At 50.4% G+C, this 20,631-nt stretch overlaps 1 protein-coding gene across 29 annotated transcripts in view; it reads right to left on the minus strand.

Moving 5' to 3' along the window:
- The window catches only part of UBE3B (ubiquitin protein ligase E3B), a 59,298-nt gene that overhangs the window by 2,274 nt on the left and 36,393 nt on the right, over positions 1-20,631 (minus strand). For all 29 annotated transcript variants that reach the window (XM_005670735.4, XM_001929210.7, XM_084995537.1 and 26 more), the window contains 9 exons: positions 16,786-16,905; positions 12,197-12,373; positions 11,956-12,066; positions 9,664-9,801; positions 9,236-9,301; positions 7,198-7,256; positions 4,492-4,674; positions 3,661-3,772; positions 697-789 (listed from right to left, as the gene is read on the minus strand). In XM_005670735.4, coding sequence (XP_005670792.1) covers positions 697-789; positions 3,661-3,772; positions 4,492-4,674; positions 7,198-7,256; positions 9,236-9,301; positions 9,664-9,801; positions 11,956-12,066; positions 12,197-12,373; positions 16,786-16,905 — 1,059 coding nt within the window. The remainder of the gene's footprint in view (positions 1-696; positions 790-3,660; positions 3,773-4,491; positions 4,675-7,197; positions 7,257-9,235; positions 9,302-9,663; positions 9,802-11,955; positions 12,067-12,196; positions 12,374-16,785; positions 16,906-20,631) is intronic.

The raw sequence follows: 20,631 nt of genomic DNA on the forward strand, positions 1-20,631 counted from the left end.
CTCGGGTCCCGCATGGGAGGCCTGCACTAAACGGCACTGGGACCCAGGCCTTCTGGTTAACCGCTAGTTATCAGTGAGCCCATCTGCAAAGAGCTGGAACACTGTAAACATATTTCAGGAGCAAACATTTCTGCATGCAGCCTAACATTTCCTCCCTGACCTCGCCGGTGCTGCGGCCGGGGGCAGCTCCCTTGAGTCAGGGGTTGAGGATCATCTGTCACCTAGGAGGAGGGACCGGCTTTGAGGAAGGCCGCTATACTCAAAGGCCACTGGGTTTTCATGGGGCAAGAAACTTACAATAGCCACCACCTGAGCACCCACTAGGGTCAGGCTCATGGACATAGGACATGGTGACCCCTGGAGCTGCCCTTCCTTACAGAGGAGGAAATAAGGCCACCTGCCCAGGCATGCACCGTGGCAGGTGGAGGAGTGGATGCTGGGCCTGTGCTTGTCCAATTCTGAAGCCACGTCCTCAGCTCACCCACAAATTCCTTGAAGCCGTGGAACCCCTGCTGAATCAGCAGCTAGAAAAACGCCCTCCACGTATTCTCCCCTGAGGGGAGTATTGAGCAAGGGACCCCCAGGAGAGGTGAGGTCGTAGAGCAGCCCGCCTCTCTGGGTGCCCACTTGGGCACACAGTGGCGTGCGCACCCCACCCAGCAGGCATAGCAGACAACCCCTCCCTGGCAGTGGTACCTGATCATCGGACACTTCCACACAGCGGATGGAGAAGGGAGGCTTGAGGTAGGCGAAGCCCAGGAGTGGGGGCCTGGAGCAGCTGGTCACAAACTGCAACACAAGGCAGAGGCAGGGACAGGGCTGACTGGTGCCCGCCCTTAGGGAGATGACTCAGTGAGAGGGCTGGGGGTGAGAGGCATGGGCCGGTGGGGCAGCGAGAGGCCGGAGCTGGGCGCAGGGACCCCGAGTGCAGCTGACACTGCTACCCCAAGTACTCACTCCACATCTGGCTCTTCAGCCACGCAGTGCCTTCCCTGAGCACCCAGCAGTCTCTGTGAGCCTGCCTCTGGGCCCCTTGGGCAACTCAATGTCCTCAGCAGGCTGACAAAGACCAGGCTGTGGCAGCCAGTGAGGCCGAGGGGCAGACCAAGGTACCAGACAACCCCCAGTTGGGCCTGTGGGCAGCCAGTGGCACCTGCATCATTTCCCCAAACCACTAGCTCCTGCCCAGACAGACAGCTGACCCACCAGAAAACCCAAGTGATAAAATCGCACAGGGAAGTCCTGAGAAACCCCTCGCTTTCTTTAGTTCAACATTAGCCTCAGTGCTCCCCCTTCTCTAGGGGACCTGGGAACCTGCCCCTTGCAACATGGGCTGTGATTCAAAATTCCATGGCAAGCTGAGCGTTTGGGTCTCAAAATAAATATTACCATTTAAACAATGTTATAAATGGTAGTGAGATTCCTGAGACCATCTAGAAAGTTTATGTCATGCTTTAAAAAACTGTTTCTACAAAAGTACTAACAAGATATATTACTTTCCTAATACACTCTATGTTCCACCAGAAAAACTGTGGCTGCAGATCCTATTTAGAAACATTTCTACACTGCACGGGTCCTCTGTGAACCAACTTCATCTAATCTCTCCCCAGGCACCGTGTCATTTGACCTATTCTACCTATTCTAAGGACGGGGAGAGTCTGCGTCCCTCCAGGTCAGGCTGCTGAGGCCTGCTGCCAGCCGCCCACCTGCCTGGTCCAGGGAGGGGGGTGGCTGCCCCTCAGGGGAAGTAGGACAATGGGGCAGGGGGCACCGAGGGGCCCTGCTGTCATTACATTTAGAGAAAGCACAGTCATGCACGCTCCTGTACAACAGTTCTATCTGCAGCTGAAGAAAAGGGCAGGTACAGGATGAGGACCTGCGGGTGTGACAAGAAACCCAAAGATAGGAGTTCCCGTTGTGGCCCAGTGGTTAACAAATCCGACTAGGAACCATGACGTTGCGGGTTCGATCCCTGGCCTTGCTCAGTGGGTTAAGGATCAGGCATTGCCGTGAGCTGTGGCGTAGTTTGCAGATGCAGCTCAGATCCCGTGTTGCTGTGGCTCTGGCTAGACTGGTGGCTACAGCTCTGATTCGACCCCTAGCCTGGGAACCTAGGAGCGGCCCTAGAAAAGGCAAAAAGCCAAAAAAAAAAAAAAAAAAAGAAACCCAAAGACATAATATGCCTGCTGTGGGGGTGATAACGGTGCGGTTAGAGACCAGCTTTCCTCTCTGTCTAGGAGAGGGAAGTGAGTGGCCCTAAGGGGGGCAGAGGTTCAGCCTACAAGAGGCCGTGATGGAAAAACCAGACCAATTCTCTTGAGAACTTTTTTTTCTTTTTCTTTTTTCTTTTCAGATCCCATACCTGCAGCATATGGAGGTTCCCAGGCTAGGGGTCTAATCAGAGCTGTGGCCGCCAGCCTACACCACAGCCACAGCCACGCCAGATTCGAAATGCATCTGTAACCTACACCACAGCTCACAGCAACACTGGATCCTTAACCCACTGAGTGAGGCCAAGGACTGAAACCACATCCTCATGGATACTAGCTGGGTTCTTAACCTGCTGAGCCACAGCGGGAACTCCTGAGAATTAACTTCTGGAATTAGGTCTGCCTGCCCAATCTGAGTCCCTTAAAACCTATAGGCACAACCAGTGCATCTCTGCAACTGTGCACTGCAGCAAGGGCTTCCTTGACAGGAGCAAACTCTCCTCAGGACTACAGGTCGAGGAGAAAGAGAACCCACTGCCACTTCAGGTGGTGGTGACACTGTCCATGTTGCTGTAACAACTGAGGTCACAGAAGACTATTCTAGAAACCCAAATGCCCCAAGGGATGATGTTTCAAGGCACTTAAATTTACCCCCAGAGTACTGCAAAATGGTCATCATAGAAAAATCAAATAGAAGCTCAGGTAGCAAAGTGACAGGATTCCATTTTATAAAAACATGCACGTACATGGCACACACAGTACCCTATGAAACACTGTGCTGATGGCAGCAACAAGAAACAAGAGTGGTACTGGGGGGACATTTTGAACGTGTATACTTTAAAGACACAGTACAGGTGAACTGGTTAACATCCACCACTCTATTTACACAAAACATACATTGACAGTAGCCCACTTGATGATGCGTGTTTTACTGGGACACTGTGTGTATGTGGTTTGCATATTCCACACTGCTGAGAAAGAGGGTGCACAGAGGCAGCCCCTGGGGAAGAGAATAGAAACTGTTTAAGTCCTACACTGTAGGAACTGGGATTGTTTAAAAGTTTGCTTGCCTGTATTTTCCAAAGGTAACCTAAAAAATACTGTTTACTTCCACAGTGAAGAGCACAAGAAATGAGATGTTAGCAAGACCAGTGCTGGGAAAGGAAGACAGGGTGGTGCTGAGCCCCATGGGCAGGCCTCCAGGGCAGCCTGTCTGTAGTGGGCACAGCAGGCTATGGCTCACGAGACTCAGCTGTGCCCTCAAGCCCCTCTCTCTGGCACCCTACCCTACCTCTGGGTAGCCCTCCTCCGGAAGAGGATATGCTGACAATACAAAGTTCTCCTGATAATGTTATTTTTTTCCCAGTGTAAAAGATCACACCTACTGGCTTTCTGGGTTTATGAGAGCATCTTTACACATGAACACATGCACAAGTAACGCATTAAATACCTTCAGAAACATGGCTCTTTCGTCGGGTGTGAAGTCAGAGGCCAGGATATCCCAGAGCCAGATAATGACCCTGTGGCTTCCATGGAAACCGCCGTAGTACACCGTGTGCTTCCTAAAAACAGTGCAGACAAGGACTCAGCCACATGTTCTGGTGAGCGCTGACAGACACAGGCACAGAATTTAGACAAGAGTCACCAACTCCGGGTGATGACTAACTTCTCTTAAGCCAGAAGTTCATGGCTCAATAACCCAGGCCCGTGGAAACTAAATGGGTGGAGAGTTATGGCCCTAGCGCTGCTGGTCCCCAGCCAAGGCCGACAGGAGACCCTGCCCCACCATGTCATGGGACATCAGAGAGCCCAAGAGACCTCAAGAACTGCTTCTACTTCTCAGTCTCTAGGCAGGCTAAGGGTTGAGCTTTTCTTCCAAAGCAATTCAGCCAGAGATCAGGGAGGAAAAGTCCATCTGGAGATGGGACCCTGAAAACGCTCCAAAAAGCACCCAGCAAAAAAGCAGCTTGCTTTCTAGGAGGCCTTAAGGATTTCACCCTTACTCCTGTATTCACTCCTTACTTTATTTTTTCTTTATAGGGCTGTATTTGCGGCATATGGAAGTTCTCAGGCTAGGGGTTGAATTGGAGCTGCAGCTACTAGCCTATGCCACAGCCACAGCAACATGGGATCCAAGCCACATCTGCAACCTACACCACAGCTCATGGCAATGCTGGATCCTTAACCCACTGAGTGAGGCCAGGGATGGGACCCGCATCCTCATGGATACTAGTCGGGCTCATTACTGCTGCACCACAACGGGAACCTCCTCGCTCCTTACTTTAAATCTTCCAGATCGATCTCAGCATTGTCTCCCGAAATGAGTCGCTGTAGCTCAGGGGTCGAAAACATCCGGGTCCACTCAGGTTTGATGATGGAACGGAATCCGCTAATGAGGGCAGCTGTCTGGTTCTTGATTTGGGTGTGCATCCGAAAGTGGGCCATCAGATGGATGTAGCTAATTCTGTTGCCAATGAGAGAAAACAATGGAAATTAAAAGCACAGGGCAGCTGGGTGCCAATGGGCTGAAAGATGAGTCCAGTCCGTTCTGAACCACTTCACAAGAACACAAATAGCACCAGAGCATTGCAGCAGAACAACTGCAACGACAACTCTCCCAATAGGCGTGCCACTGTCAAGGTGTCGAGGACATCACTTCCTGCACCCCTCTCCAAAGCCAGTGGGTCAGACATTGGGATACTACCCCACTGTCAAGAATCAAAGTGAGGAGTTCCCACTGGGGCTCAGCAGTAATGAATCCGACTAGTATCCATGAGGATTCAGGTTAGAACCCTGGCCTCGCTCAGTGGGTTAAGGATCCTGAGTTGCCGTGAGCTGCAGCGTAGACTGTAGACTCGGCTTGGATCCCAAGTTGCTGTGGTGTAGGCTGGCAGCTGTAGCTCCAATTCGACCCCTAGCCTGGGAACTTCCATACACCTCGGGTGTGGCCCTAAAAAGACAAAAAAAAAAAAAAAAAGAATCAAAGTGAGACATTCTCCAGATAAGGAGAGGGCCTTTCTTAGTACAAAAGGACTTTTTAGTTAATTTCGTCCTTTTGGACATTAAGCCAATCAAGATATTACTCTGTCCTCCAGAGAAAAACTGTTTCCTGTTGAAACTTCAGTCAAAACCTTGCTAGACTGGACAAGGAGTCTAGGCTACAAAAAAGTAACCACATGCAGCTGGCTGACGATTAGGAATCAGAGCACTGAGGCTGGATGGCTCCAAGCAGATGGTCTTCCGGGTCTGCTTTTAGGAACACGGGAAGCTCATCTACAGCTGCAGGATACCACACGATGCTTCAAACCAGGACAAATACGTTCCAACAGGCTTGCCAGCATTGCTGATTAGCAAACCATTTACTCCAATATAAAGAACTGGAGCCCAGCCCAGGTATGACTTTCAAAATTCCAAATGAGTACAGTCCAAATAAATCTATTCTCCCCCACGATGCTCAGACCCGCAAACCTACACATTGATATATGTAACACAACTTTCTCTATCACTGCTACTCCTTTCATGTTTGCTCTGAAGTAGATTACTAAGAGAGAGAGAGGGAGCCTGGGAGACTTTCCCATCTGACACCCGGAAGTGCAAGATCAAAGGTCACCGTGTAGGAGAGAGAATGGGAGTTGCCAGGCCTTTTAGGAGAGTCTGCAGAACTGAATACCCTTGCACTTATAGTGAAGTTTAATGCTAAGAACACATACTAGTTTGTGAAATGACTTTCCACATAGGTTTCCAGGCAGGAGAGGAACCTCACTCCATAGGCTGCATCAATGCAGCTGTTCTGGCTGTTAAACATACAGCTCCCACTGTCACCTGGAGCCATAATGCCTGGCAGATCAGGGCCAATCCAAGGGTGACATATCTGATGATGGTGACCATCACTGCTTTCATTCATTAAGGCCCTCCTTTGAGCCAGACATCCTGGAGGGTACTCTACGGGTGCTCATCCCTCTGAAGGGGTAGTGATCAGCACCCGGTGGGTGTGCACAGGATCCACTCTGCTCTCGGACACCCCCAGGCGGCTTCCTCATAACCTGTGTTCCCGTTCTTTTTCAGCAGTCACACTAACACACTCTGACCAAGAGTCAAAACTGCTGTATTTCAATCATGATGGGAATTGGGTCTGTTCTCCTGACTCTCCTGAGAATCTAAATAAAAGCTCCCCAAGCACATGGACTGACTGATGTGACCCAAGAGAACGATGTGATGCCCGGGGACACTGGGCTGGGATGTGCATCTGATCCAAAAGATTCGCTGGGTAGGACTAAGCTCTCACCTATCACTGAAGAGAGTGATGCTCTGATGAACAGTTCAGATGCTCAGCTGAGCCTGGTGGCAGAAGACAGAGACTGACAAAAGGGTCAGTATCTACTCCTTGTGCCAGGTCCTGCTGTTTAATCAGGTGAGAGCAGAGCTGGGTAGAGACATGCACGGAGGGGCTTTGCTTTGAGGGACCAAAGAGGTTGATATTTACGATAGAATCCTAAAAGCCTGTTATCTGTGACAATAGCTGCTGGGCCTCAGAGTCTCCCTGTGTCTAAGGGAGACTGCATCTGAATTCACCACTGTGTCTTCTCAAGAACAGTGTTTGAAACAACTGCCACGTGCCCTCACTCCAAAATGACCTGCCCCTCCAAGGTGTCCTTCTGCCCTGTGCCCTCTGGTTCAGGACCGTGCGCCCGAAGGGCTCTGGAGCCATCGGTCTGCATCGAGAGACGTCATTATATTCCTAGGAACAGTGCAGCCCGGGTGCCTCTGACCTTAGAAGTGCTGCTGCAAAAAATAAATGGTCAATTCTTATTTTGCAAATCGAATTTAATACAATTTCGGCCTATGAACTGTAACCAGTAAATTCCATTATGATATTTATGGCCTCTTTCTACTTCAATCTATCTTAATAAATTCTCAAAGTCAGCCCGGAGAGCCAGAATGAAGTCTTTTCAAGTGGTGACCTTAAAAATCTAATGGCTATACTCACTTATTTTCATTTGTAACAGGAATGGTCTTCCCTCCAGGAATCAGTTCATGGCAAACAAGCTGGGGGAGAGGAAGGGGAACAATTACTCGAGAGAATCCTAATGAGGAAATAAAGCTTCCTGAAGATGAAAGGGCCCGACGCCAACCAACATCCATAATAATGACGGAGTGAAGACGAGACATGTTTGGGAACAATCATTTTCACAAAACGCCGGACTTAAATATCAACAAGCAGGCCCTGCAGGATCAATAGGAAAGGTCCCTTCTTACCTGATCCTTGTTCAAAGGTTTGTACTGAGGCTTTGGGGTGCCGTGGAGGGGGATATGTTGGCCATGAAGAGCACAGGAAGACTGTTAGAAAATGCTGGCACAACAATACCCTGGACTATGGTGCCATGATTTAAAAATATGCTGAAAATGTTTATTTCTGTTTGTTTTTTGTCTTTTTAGGGCCACACCCATGGCAAACGGAGGTTCTCAGGCTAGGGGTCAAATTGGAGCTGAAGCCCCAGGCCTATGCCACAGTCAAGGCAGTGCCAGATCGGAGTAGCATCTGTGACCTACACCACAGCTCATGGCAACACCAGATCCTTAACCCACTGAGTGAAGCCAGGGATTGAACCCATGTCCTCATGGATGCTAGTTGGGTTCGTTAACCGCTGAGCCACTACGGGAACTCCAAAAATGTTTATTTCTTGCAAAGGTGGGGGAAAAGCAGATTACAGAGCACCACGTGTGGTATGGTATCATTTGTACAAAAAATTATACACACACCCAGGGAGAAAAAGCCTGTAAAGGATTGGGCCACAAGTTAACAGGGCCTCCCTGGGCACTGGCACCATTTCATTTTCACCTTTATACTCTTCTTGTAGCTGAATTTTTGGTTAGAAGTTTGTGTTCGTTTTATAGGCAGGACGGAAAATGAAGAATATTGGAAGGAAGTCTGAAAATCTGATTAATGATTCCAAAATGCTATAGAACCAACTGCTTTCCTTAACTTCAGGAACTTCTGTGGGTCACCCTCTATAATTTTAAAAGAAATTCTATTAACATAATATACTGCAACTGTAAAGATGGAAAAAGGAAAAACAGCAGCCTTTGGTCCCACTGTTATCACATCTCAGCACGCTGCAGGATTTTAAAGCTGCGTGGGCCCTTAGGAACTGCCCACGAAGGCTCCAGGGAATCCCTGGTCTGGGCCCCGTTATCCAGACAGACCCTGTGAGATGCCGTGCCCTCTTTGGGAGCAGTTCTGTGACCAAATGAGCTGGGGAAGGCTGGGGTTAACACAACTAAGGTAGGCGTCTCCCTCACAGGCCCCTCAGGGCCCCACTGTGCCATCATGGCTCTTCAGGAGGGGCATGGGGTGTGCAGGCATCTGGAGAGTGTCCAGTGACACTGGCACCAGTACAGACTCATATTTGGCAGGTGGCACTTGTTGAGATAAGGAAAGTTGGTTCAGGGAGACTGAGGGACCTGTCTGAGGCTCCGGGCAGCTGCCCTCAGACTGTGTGCACAAGGACTCGTGCAGGTGGTGCAAGTGGAGGGGCTGGGAGCCCTTTAGAGAAAAGCAGGAAATTGAAAGTCTGGGAAGGCCCCTCTGCTGCCACAACTACAAGGGTCTTTTCTCCCTGCTCTGCTCTCCACGATGAGAAGGAGCAAGGACAGGGTTCTGCTGGAGGCCCTTCCTGCCGGGTGGCTTCTTCTCCCTCTTTAAGTCACAATCCTGTTTGTGACAGCTAATCCTCCCCATGGTAACAACAATCAGTGTTACAAAGCCGGTGCCAGAGCTTTCACGGGGAATGACCCTAAAGTGCACTTGAAGCAGAACGGGGTCTCTGTGGGAGCTCGGGGGTGGAGAGTGGGCAGGCAAAGCTGGGTCACCTGGGAAAGGGGAGGGACGCACCTTCCCTCCTGGTAGGGCAGGAAAAGGGCTGGGTAAGACAGAGGAGAAGGGTGGACAGACAGACTGAAAACGCCCAGAGTAGCAGGTCTCAGGAAGGGAAGGGGAGAAAGCTCAGCCACAGATGCCCACCTACCTGACCCATGACATCCTCGTCGTATGACAGTGTCAGGCCCAGGTCAGCGATGTCCCCATCGTACCGCTAAAGCAACAGAGAAAGGGACAATGTAGGAGCCAGGGAGTGCTATATCCTTTAAGAATTTAATACTCCTCTCCTATGACGTCTACTTGGATGGTTACCATTGTGGCTGTTGTACAACCTGAAGCAAAGGAAAAAGCCACCCATCCCCTGGAGGAGGGAGTCTGTGGGCACTAGTCCCAGGAGGAAGGGCTCAGAAGGGGACACAAGGGCCTGCGGTGGCCACGGAGCCAGCATGAGCCCCATTGGCACAGTAGGAAATCCCCTCCCCCTGACAACAATGGGATAAAGCCCAACCCCAGAGGGCCTCACGGTGCTGGGTTCACAAAGGCATTCAGCTAAGCCATCCTGCCCTCCAGACTGACCTTGATGGAAGTGAGGTTTTTATAGAACTCGGAATCCAGAGAAGGCAGCTCATCCACAGAGCTGTAGAAGATGCTGTGGTGGTGCCCGAGCAGCTGGCTCAGGAAGAAGGATGCGAAGGGTACGTCTACCACAATTCCCTGGGAGAGAGAAGACAGGCTGCCAACTGTCACCCAGGATGCCATCCTGGAGATCTCATCTGGGGTACCTCAGGCTGCAGAGGGGCGCCGAGAGTGCTAAAGGCATTTCTAGGCACTGCCTAAACTTTTAGGCTGGAGAGCAATGCCTCCCTACCACTTAAACACAGTCAAGCCCCTCCCAGGGATGTTATGGTGTGGTGGTTAAGGGCCCAGACTTTGCAGCCGCACAGCTCAGGGATCAAATCCCAGCTCTGCTGCAGCCAGGCCTTGGGACACTGGCTTCTGCACCTGTGCCGGTCCCAGGGGACCAGCACAGCTTCAGTTTTATGTATGAAAAAGCAGGGTGGAAGAACTTCCAGGAAGAAGAGGTAGCTGAGCTAGACCTAGAGGAGCATGAGGGTGGGGGTGGTGTGGGGAGCGATGAGGCCCGGGAGGCCGGCAGGGCCAGACCAGCAAGCTCCGAAGGCTCTGGAGTCTGGATTCTATCCTGAGGGCAGCAGGGAACGCAGGGAGGGATCTCAGCAGGGAAGTGCTGCATCTGTACTTCCTGTGTGACGGCCTGGAGGCAGGGACGCAGCCAGGAACAGCGGAGATTGTACTGGGTGGAGAGAAGTGGGCGGAATGGGGAGATTTAGAGGAAGAGTGGTCTGGAGGATCTCGAGAGTTAACGCACACCGCTCCTCACCTACTGGACAGGGAGGAGACAGAGACTGGGCCCAGGAAACCGGGGAGGGCGTCCACAAAAGCCAGGAAGTCATGCATTTCAGCTGGCCCGGACTCCTCCAAGTCTCGTCACAGCTACTTGTTGAAAGGGAAAACGTGGCATGTGCCCAGGCGGGGCCTCATGGTTTTTTTTGTTTTTGTTTGTAAAAAGGGGATCAAATGAGAAACTGTCTCCATGTTGCAGATGTGTGGAGAATGTACACATCTCCAAATGCAGAGAAGTGTAGAGAATGAGCCCAGGCCACTCAGCGAGTCCCGGGCAGGAGGAGGGCTGGAGAGTGCCTGGACTCAGATGGGGACTGGTATCATCACAGCGGGGACCGAGGCTGTGGGCCAGGGCCTCGGAGAGAATGCTGGATCCTCCAAGAGTCACAGTATGTCCCCCCAACGTGGCCTCCCGCCCAGCCTGGCTGCTGCGTGCTCCCTGGGGTTTGGGACAGGCATGAGGTGAGCGCTGCTCAGGCAGGGCCAGGCCCTGGGGAGGGGATGGTCCCCTGTGGCTCCGGGGCCTGCTGTGAAGCCCACGAAGACAGGCTGCTGAAGAGCCTGAGTTGAAGCTTTACCCCCTTCCTAGGGAGCAGGGACCCTCAGGGTGGGGAGTCAGGTGCCACCAGGAGGCGGTTGTGCCAGTTGGTGAGGGTTCTCAGCCAGGAGGGACAGGAGCCTGTGGATGTCCTCACGGCCCTGACCCCATGACACCGAGGAGCTCAGACATCCTGCCTCCTAATAAACATGAGGATGGTAGCCGCAACCTCCCCCATGACTGGTGCCACCACAGGAGGGGTTCTATCTGGATGAACTCACTAACCCTCCGCAGCAACCCGGGAAGGTAGCTTTACTGTCCCACTTCACTGAGGAGCACAGGGGCCTTAAGAAATAAAGCTCCTGGCACGCGCAGTCACATCCCGAGCCAGGAAGACAGGTCTCGGCCTAGAGGCTCATCCTACCTTCACATTCAAGTCTGCAGGCATCTCCCCAGCACCTCGGGCCCACCTTGAAGCACTCAAACAGCCAAAGATTTTAAAACGACCATCACACCCTACAAGATGCTGCCCTTAGACAAATGGACCAGGCCTCTGCGTGGAGCCTGGCCCTGGTGTACCACCCCTCACCCCCCAGCAGAGCAGGGGGCTGGCTTGGGACCCAGGCTGGCATGAGGTCAAATTTGGGTTCTACCATTTAAACAGTGATGAGACAGGACAAGCAACTTCTCAAAGCCTCGATTCTCCCAGCCTTATGTGAACAGGACAGCAGCCACACCTCCTCACGTGCGGAAAGCGCCGTGTGTTCTTGCCCAGTACTCCTGGTTCCTGTCCCTCTTTCCTTGACTCTATCCTAATGACAGCTGACATGGCTGGGCCTGGTCACATACAGGGATACGTAGCCTGCAGGACGCACACGTGCTTCTCCATCCCAGGTCAGCATGCCTACCTCGTACACAGCCTTCCCCAGCATCTTGCCCACAAACTCAAAGAGCTGCAGGTAATTCTCATGGATGTAGGATGTGGGCGAAGGGTAGAGTCTCTCGTCCCCACTGGTCGTCTGCAAGGCACAAGGACGGGCAGGGGCAGAGAGGTTAAATGCCTTACAACGAGCAAACCGGGGCCTTCGCTTCTCATCTGTCACCTCCAATCTGGCTACTGTCAGCCACGCTCCCGCTCCCTTTAAATACCTTGAACAGATTGAGCGCTGGGTCGAACACCCTCTTGATGATCTCTTCCAAGAACTCCTTGAAAACGCCGTCTTGATCAATCCCCGCCTCGTCCACCCCAAGGTCATTGACAAACTTCACGCGGATGACGCCCTTCATGGCGTGCTGGGAGAGCTGCCGGAGCTGTTCGTAGCCGTCCTGCCAAGGGCAGAATTATGGCCCATCAGGAACCCAAGGCTCCCTGCATAATTCAGGCTCCCTCTGCAAAGCTCCCTCTCCCCTGGTGAAGACTTCCCTGTGTAATTATTAAATATGTCAGGACGCACGGGTGCATGAGGAGAGGGAGCAGTTTCTACCTGCTTCTGGTGAGAGGCTGCTGAAAGAACAATTCATTTGGGGGCTGTGACTGCATCACACTTTGGAAGGGAGACTACCCTCAAGAGGATGCAGAGCATAGAGATGGAAAAACGAAAGATAAGTCATGACATGCTCTTAGGCATCAGACAAAGGATGGTAGAAACTGAGACAAGATCTCCTCTCTCCATTTTTTTTGCCACCCCCGCCCTTGTAGCATGTGGCAGTTCCCAGGTCAGGGATCGAACCTGAGCCACAGCAGTGACCCAGGCCACTACACTGACAATGCTGGATCCTTAACCCACTGTGCCACAAGGGAACTCCTCTTTCCATTTTAATGCTAAGAATCTTTTATCTTGCAGTTTAAAAAAAAAAAAAAAAAAAGCACAAATCAATCAAATGTACAGAACACCGTAAGATAAAAAACAAAAGTGCCCTGGACTGCTCAACTCCGGGCACTTTTCCCCAGATCATGAAAGGCTGAGAGTCATGCGGAGAAATTCAGGTTATACCCTGAGGGTGGTGGGGAGCCATAGCAGAGTTTAGGCAGAGAGTGACAGCTAGCTTTCTGCCTTAGGAAAATCTTTCTGTTAGAAGCAGAGCAGAGGGATGGCAGGAGGCAGGGAGATGGGTCAGGAGAGAGACTGGGCCAAGGGAAGAGAAGCCTTGACACCCTTGGCTCGCAGACAGCTCCCTGAAACGTGCAGCCATTCAGCACATCTCCCTGTCCAGAACTCCAGGATACAGCGTTGGAATTCTCCCACTAAGTCATCTGTGCAGTTTATCTCTTGATAAAGTCTATCGAGGTTTTCCTGGCTTCTGATTCTGTCATTGAGTGTATGTGACACACCTAGCATGTGTGTGCTGAGGGTGAGCTGCCTTATCACTGCTCCATTTCAGAGCAGTGATTTAAAACAAAACAAAACAAAACAAAAAACAGCATGGAACAGGACAGGGCCCCAGGAGGCTGCCTCTGGCCAGTGTGAGAGCCCTCATAACCAGCCCGAGAGGCCCAATAACCAGGGATGAGGAGCCCGGGCTTGCTCACTGCAAGGCATTTAACCTCCCTGTCCCTACACTGACGTCTGTAGATACTATTGCACAACAGGTTACAAGTCAGCTGCAACATCCTATAGCAGCCACCCCCTGCCTCTTCCCTAGCCCCAGGTACAGCGCTCTCAGAGGCTCTGCTGACACTAGACCATCTCCATTGCACCCACTTGCCTGCCAGGCTGCTTCCCTGTCACAAAGCAAATGCAGCCAGTGTTGCAACACCTGATGGGGGACCCCCTGCTGCTGTCCTGCCCATCACTTCTGTCCCGTCCTCATCTACTGATCCAGAGGACTGTGCATGGTGGCTCCCCATCTTACTTAGGACTTAGGCTTCATAGTTAGGGAGCAAGAGAAAAAAAATCACCTCCAAAGTCCCCTAAGTCACCTGAAGGAACAAGAACATGGTTTGGGGACCACAATCCCGAGAAGCGCTTTTTATGCACATGCAATGTGAAAACCATTAAGTTAGACAAAAAGAAGAGTAAAACAGGAAGTTGCCATGCAGCTGCTACAGCATTTAAACCATTTTGCCTAAATTTAAGATAATTATCATGGCACTGAGTTGGGGACAGGCAGAGAAGTCTAACATGCCCCTCTCCTGCAGGGTTTCTTCCAGTCTGCTTAACACTGACGTCTCCCCAACAGTTAGGCATGTCCTGAGGCACATCATGCCATGGAGATGAGAAGAGATGGTACAGGTGAGAGCTCTGCGCAAGCAGCCAAGCACAGGGCAGGTGCTCCAGGAACATTTGCTTGCTGGACTGGCCCCACTGTAGCCTCCCTTTGAAACACTGTAGAGAGGAACTGGCCACCCACCTCTGACACTTCCTGTTGTACCCACTGCCCTCTGGGCACCTGAGTCGTTGCTCAAGGATTCTATCTGTGCTCTGCAGGAAGGGGGGTGGGCACAGGGTGCTCTTCTTCTCTACTGCATTTCAAAGAGCAGACGCAAGACCACGGACCTGGGGATGGGACAGCCAGCTTCCAGGCCCAGCTCTGTCACCGACACCTGAGTGACCGTGAACAATTCCGGCCTTAGTCCTGCCTTTGACAGGGCGAGGAGGAAGGGATAGGTAAGACTACATCTATGGTTCCTACCAGTTCTGAAAAGCTGGACTTCCAGCCCCTACTCAGCCTCCATGAGGGGAGGCCTTAGACCATCATCTGGAGGCCCCGCGCTCAGTAGAAACCTTAAGAAAAGGGGACCAGAATAGAAGCCCAGAAGATCATGAGTCAAATATTAGCTTTTTGATGCCCCCTTGTGTCCAAATCAAGCAAAGGCCATGAGGCTCTCAAGGTCTGAAAACCAAACCAATGAATCATGAGAACTGGGGTAACTGAATCAACAACCCCTCCCCCTTCCTAATTCAATATGAACACCAGCGACCAATTTCACGACCTGATCGACCCCAGTGACATGTAAAGAGGAAAACAGACTTTGCCTAAAATACAAGAGACATCCCTCCTTTGACGACCCTGGGGGATGTGTTTAAAAAAGCAGGCCCAGGGCAAGCGGATGTCTGGTGGCTCTCCCAGTGACACTTCAGCAGGGAGTTGGGGATTGTTGCGCTCAGGAGACACCAGTTTCCACCACCCCAGACTCTCAGTTACACTGGCCACATGGGAGTGGGCGAGATAGGCGGGGGTGGGGATGGAGGAGTTTAAGAGACAGGAGAGGTGCACCTGGGTCTCATGAAGAAAGAGCTGGAGAAGTGAGTTCCTACAACACAATTAGACTTTTTCTTTGAGTCAAAGCAGAGGTTGTAAGCTGGTGGCCACAGGCTGAATTTGATGGGCAGACAGGTGTTATGTGACTTTCCAGCTTCTCTACAGAAATTGATTTGTTCACATCATAATGGATCTGTGGATTTCATACAAAACCCATAAGGCCATACTCTCGTGGCCTGACAGGTGCGTGCTCTCCACCTGCCTACCCTCTCCTGTGCCCCAATGCCTGGGCTGGCTGTCAGATGTCATTTATCAGCTCACATATGGGGTTGGTCCAAGGCCTGTATTTCAAGAAAAATGGGAGGGAGCCATGGAAGCAGAGAACGTTCCTATTTGTTTAGCATGCACACACAAGGCCCCTGTGCTGAGACACTCGGCCAGCATTACTCATTCCCATGACTGGCAGGGCCCCTGGGGGTGCTGACATTTCTCATCCCTACTCTTAAGAATGTCACACTGCTTACCACATGCTGCCTTCCCTGGCAGACGACGGTGTCAATCACCAGTGGTCAGAGAACTGAAACAAGTCCTCCAGGAAGGAGCAGCAAACACAGTGCAAATGCCCCGAGGGAGAAATGAAAACGTGTGGGGAGGAAGGGCTGTTGCCATCGCCACTTACTGATGGCCGGCATGTGGCCTTGTGCTGTCCTGGGATCCTGTGACTGTCCTACACCACAGAACACGCTGACGAAGAAGTGTGACAGGCTGGAGTGTAATAAAAGGTCTAAAGAGCAAGGATGGGCAAAAACATCAAGCCAAGCCATTCAAGGAACGGGGACTTGGAGCCCAGTGACCATAGGTGCAGGAGCAGCACACACAGGCAGACTGTGCACTGCACCGGCTTGGGGGAGTGAGGTGGGCACGATGCAGATGTCGCAGGAGTGCACATTATGACAATGTTCCAGGGTCTTGTTCGAACAAAATCAGTATGACTTTCTGTCACATGGAGGATAGTGTTCTGAGGACAGGCGCTTATTTCTAATTCACACCTCACTGCCTAGCGGGACCCTGGACGCTGGGTCTGGTGAAGGTGGAACCTTCACGTGCATCCCCTTATGTCCACAAAGAACTTGCAGCTCTGTGACCCATGTACTTCCCAGTAGGCTCAGTAACTTAACACCCACGTTCCAGCCTCCACTTTCACAGCTGGGTGTCTGGGGACAGTGCCTGCTGGGGCAGATGGTGTCTGCACAGACATGACTGTGTCTGTCCTCATTTCAGAGGCACAGAGTGACTGATGCTCTAACCTCGTGGGGTGAAGGGAGGGCACTGCTGTGCTGCGGTCTCAGCACTGAGGGCATGTTTAATCAGGCAGCTCTCCAAACAGATGACAGGACAAACAGGCCCTTTCCTGCCCCTGGAGCCCTGGCTTCAGTGTCATCAGATCAAGGAGTGGGAAGAAGAGTTCAGAGGCAACAGGTCAGCCACTAGACATCCTACGTTTTCCAGAGCACACTTTGCAACAGGCTTCTCACCTCCAACATCCGGGACCGGCGGATGGTAATGTGTGTGACATGAGGCGAGGCGGAGCTGGTTTCCACAAGCCCCAGTTTCTCCTTCTCCTTGGTCACCATGTTTCGGAACAGGAGAACTCTCTGAAATGAACAAAGGTGAGACGGGAAATGGGGTCAAAAACCAAGGATCCCCGAAAACAGACTAGACAAAATTAATGAAACTGAAGCACGTGAGAGCCCCCAAGAATCGGATACTTCCATGTGTGCTACAGGGTTAAAAGTGTCTTGGGAGAGCAGTACACATTTCCCCAAATACTCCTGGGAATGGGAAATACAGCTGAACACATGCCAAGGGAGAAAGGTTCCAGAAAGAGTGGTCTGGTTGCAGCCAGAGCCCAGCTAAGAATAGTCTGGGAGAAAATTATTCTCCTTGTTCAGTCAATAATCCACCATAAAAACCTGGAGGCAGCATGAGTTACAGAGGCTGCTTTATATAGTCATGTCTGCTTTAGGGGAAATCAATAGCATGAATTTAAAAAACAGAAACAATCCAAAGATGACATTTTTCACTGTTAGAAAAATTTTAAATGATCCTACAGTATAAAGGTCCCAGACCGTTTAATGGGCCTCCCCTGTGTCCTCAAGCACACCACAGGTCTACCAGTAGTATTTCTCAAGTATCATTTAGAAAGGATCTCCCATTCTCAAGATTCTGATAAGCCCCTTTAGGAGAGCATGACCTTTGATCCCATCCTGCAATAGCCGTAACATGATGTCAGTGGAATGAATAAATAACGCCAACCACAGCTGTTTTTTTTTTTTTTTTTGAAAAATGGAAATCTGCCCAAAGTCAAGAGATTTGTTAAATATAAATAAGAAAAGGAATTCCCAGAACATTGTCAGCTGATCATAATAAAAAATTAAAAAAAAAAAAAATTCCCTGGTGGCTCAGTGGGTTAAGGATCTAATGTTGCCAATGCTATGGCCCGGGTCACTGCTATGGTGCAGGTTTGATCCCTGGTCCAGCAATTTCTGCATGCGACAGGTGCAGCAAAAGAAAGAAAAAAAAATTACATATATATATATAAATATGTATTAGTATATATTTGGGAGTTTCCATCATGGCTCAGTGGTTAACGAATCCGACTAGGAACCATGAGGTTGCGGGTTTGATCCCTGGTCTTGCTCAGTGGGTTGAGGATCCAGTGTTGCCGTGAGCTGTTGGCGTAGGTCGCAGATGCAGCTCGGATCCCACGTTGCTGTGGCTGTGGTGTAGGCCGGCGGCTATAGCTCCGATTAGATCCTTAGTCTGGGAACCTCCATATGCTGCAGAAGTGGCCCTAGAAATGGCAAAAAGACAAAAAAAAAAAAAAAAAAGTATATATTTATATAAACTATATATAAACATATAAAATTTTAGATATACATAAAATATATAAAATACATATACTATATAATAAATATTAAAACACACACACACACACACATATATATATATACACCCACACCCACACAGGTGAACAGTAAGAACAGTGATAATAACAACAGTAGTGATAAGTGCTAAACTTGTATGAGGGGAGGCTTGTGCATTTTCACTTGACCATTCTGTAAGCTCTCCGAAGTAAATATGGTTGTAACAGGAAAAGCCACCAAAGGCCTCCTAAGAAGGGGGATGTACTCAGTGGAGGGACTGCTCAGTGAAGAAGTGCCACGTGGCTGGTTTACAAGTCTAGAAGCAAGGACTGAAGTGCTGAGTACCGCAAAAGCTCTAGGGGTTCCAGATGGTTCAGGAGGACAGCATGGGCTGAGGACATGAGGGAGACTGGAGACGTGGATGAAAGGTGCTCTCGCCCCTCCCTTCTATGCTAGGGAGCTGGCATAATGGTTCAGCATTTAGGGCAGATGGCATAATGGTGGCAGACGAGAGAGAGAACGCAGGCCTGGAGAGAGGCTATCACCACCCACCCCAGCCCACCCCTGTGCACCCTGGCAAAAACATAGGAGAGGCCAGCTACGACTGTGACGAAGGGAGGAAAGCCCAAGATGGAGAAGACAGGGGCATCCCAGCCACTCTAACATGCCAAGCCTCAGACACTTTCCCACACCTGTCTGTGCCATCAAAGGGAGCAGGAGATGAGGAAGGGCCCTATTTTCCCAAGGAAGGGAAAAGAGAGATTTTATGAGCCAAGGACAAATGGCTTTGATGTCAATTTTAAGCACCACCAAATGGTGAGGATTAGAACATAGCCTGGACTTTTAAGTCAGGCCAACAAACCTCAGAGGTTCCCATACTTTCTTATTCACAGCACTTCTAATGGTTCAGTAAATTTTTTTTTTTTTTTTTTTTTGGCTTTTTAGGGCCACACTCGTGGCACATGGTCATTCCCAGACTAGGGGCTGAATCAGAGCTGCAGCTGCCAGCCTATGCCACAGCGATGTGGGATCTAAGCCATGTCTGCGAACTAAACCACAGCTGACAGCAACACTGGATCCCTAACCCACTGAGTGAGGCCAGGGATTGAACCTGTATCCTCAGGGATACTCCTAGGATTCGTTTCCACTGTACTACAATGGGAACTCCCAGTAATACTTTTTTTTTTTTTTTTGTCTTTTGTCTTTTTAGGGTCGCACCTATGGCATATGGAGGTTCCCAGGCTAGGGGCTAATTGGAGCTGTAGCTGCCAGCCTACGTCACAGCCACAGCAACGGGGGATCCAAGCCAAGTCTGCAACCTACATCACAGCTCACGGCAAAGCCGGATCCTTAACCCACTGAGCAAAGGCAGGGATCCAACCTGCAACCTCATGGTTCCTAGTCGGATTCGTTAACCACTGAGCCACGATGGGAACTCCAAGTAATACATATTTTTAAACAATTATCTTAGGTCAAAAGAAATGCATAACAGTTCCATTTACTAGGTAGTTAAGTCCTAACAATAAGCATTTACATCCTAAGACTGAGTAGCTATATTTTAAAAATACACATAAACTGGAGTTCCCACTGTGGTGCAGTGGGTTAAGGACCCCGTGTTGCTGCTGTAAGTTCAGCTGCAGCTCAGATCCGATCCTTGGCGCAGCTGTGGCCAAAACAAAACACATAAATTAGCTGTGGTGCAGGTCTGATCCCTGGCCTGGGAACTTCTGCATGTATGGACATGGCCAAAAAAAAGAAAAAAAAAAAAAAAATCCACCCCCTCCTCCAAAAAAACCCCATGTACACCGAAATTAAAAACATTTTAATTTCATTTTTAAAACCCAGCTTAGGAGTTCCCATTGTGGCTCAATGGTTAACAAACCTGACTGGTATCCATGAGGATGCAGATTCGATCCCTGGCCTCACTCAGTGGGTTAAGGATCCGGCATTGCCATGAACTGTGGTGTAGGTGGCAGACTCGGCTCAGATCCCGAGTTGCTGTAGCTCTTATGTAGGCCAGAGGCTATAGTTCCTAGTGGATCCCTAGCCTGGGAACTCCATATGCCAAAGGTGCAGCCCTAAAAAGAAAAAAGACGAAAAAACAAACAAAAAAAAACCCATTTAGCAGATGTGACATCGTTGAAAAGAATGGAGCAGAATTTAAAGTTGACATTGTGAACTCAAGCTGGTATATCATACGGTGCCCAACAAAATTCACTGTGTTCCCCTCAAAAATGTAAAATGTCCTGTAACAACCCAGGGTGCCCCAGTGCACAGTTTATGAAGTGCAGATACACTGAGTGGAGATGACACACAGACCACGATGAGGTGTCACATGGAGGTGTCAGACTCCACCCACCTGGCTTAGGCCTGGAGACGAAGGGAGGATTAGCTGGAGAAGGGAAGGGCACTACCCTTGGAAAACAGACCACTCAGAGGATTACAGGGTCCACT

The sequence above is a fragment of the Sus scrofa genome, chromosome 14, assembly GCF_054392235.1.
Source record: "Sus scrofa isolate SSC_HxYL_T2T_F1_AM1 chromosome 14, Sscrofa_HxYL_maternal_Yorkshire_Landrace_v2.0, whole genome shotgun sequence".
In the NCBI taxonomy this organism is placed as follows: Eukaryota; Metazoa; Chordata; class Mammalia; order Artiodactyla; family Suidae; genus Sus; species Sus scrofa.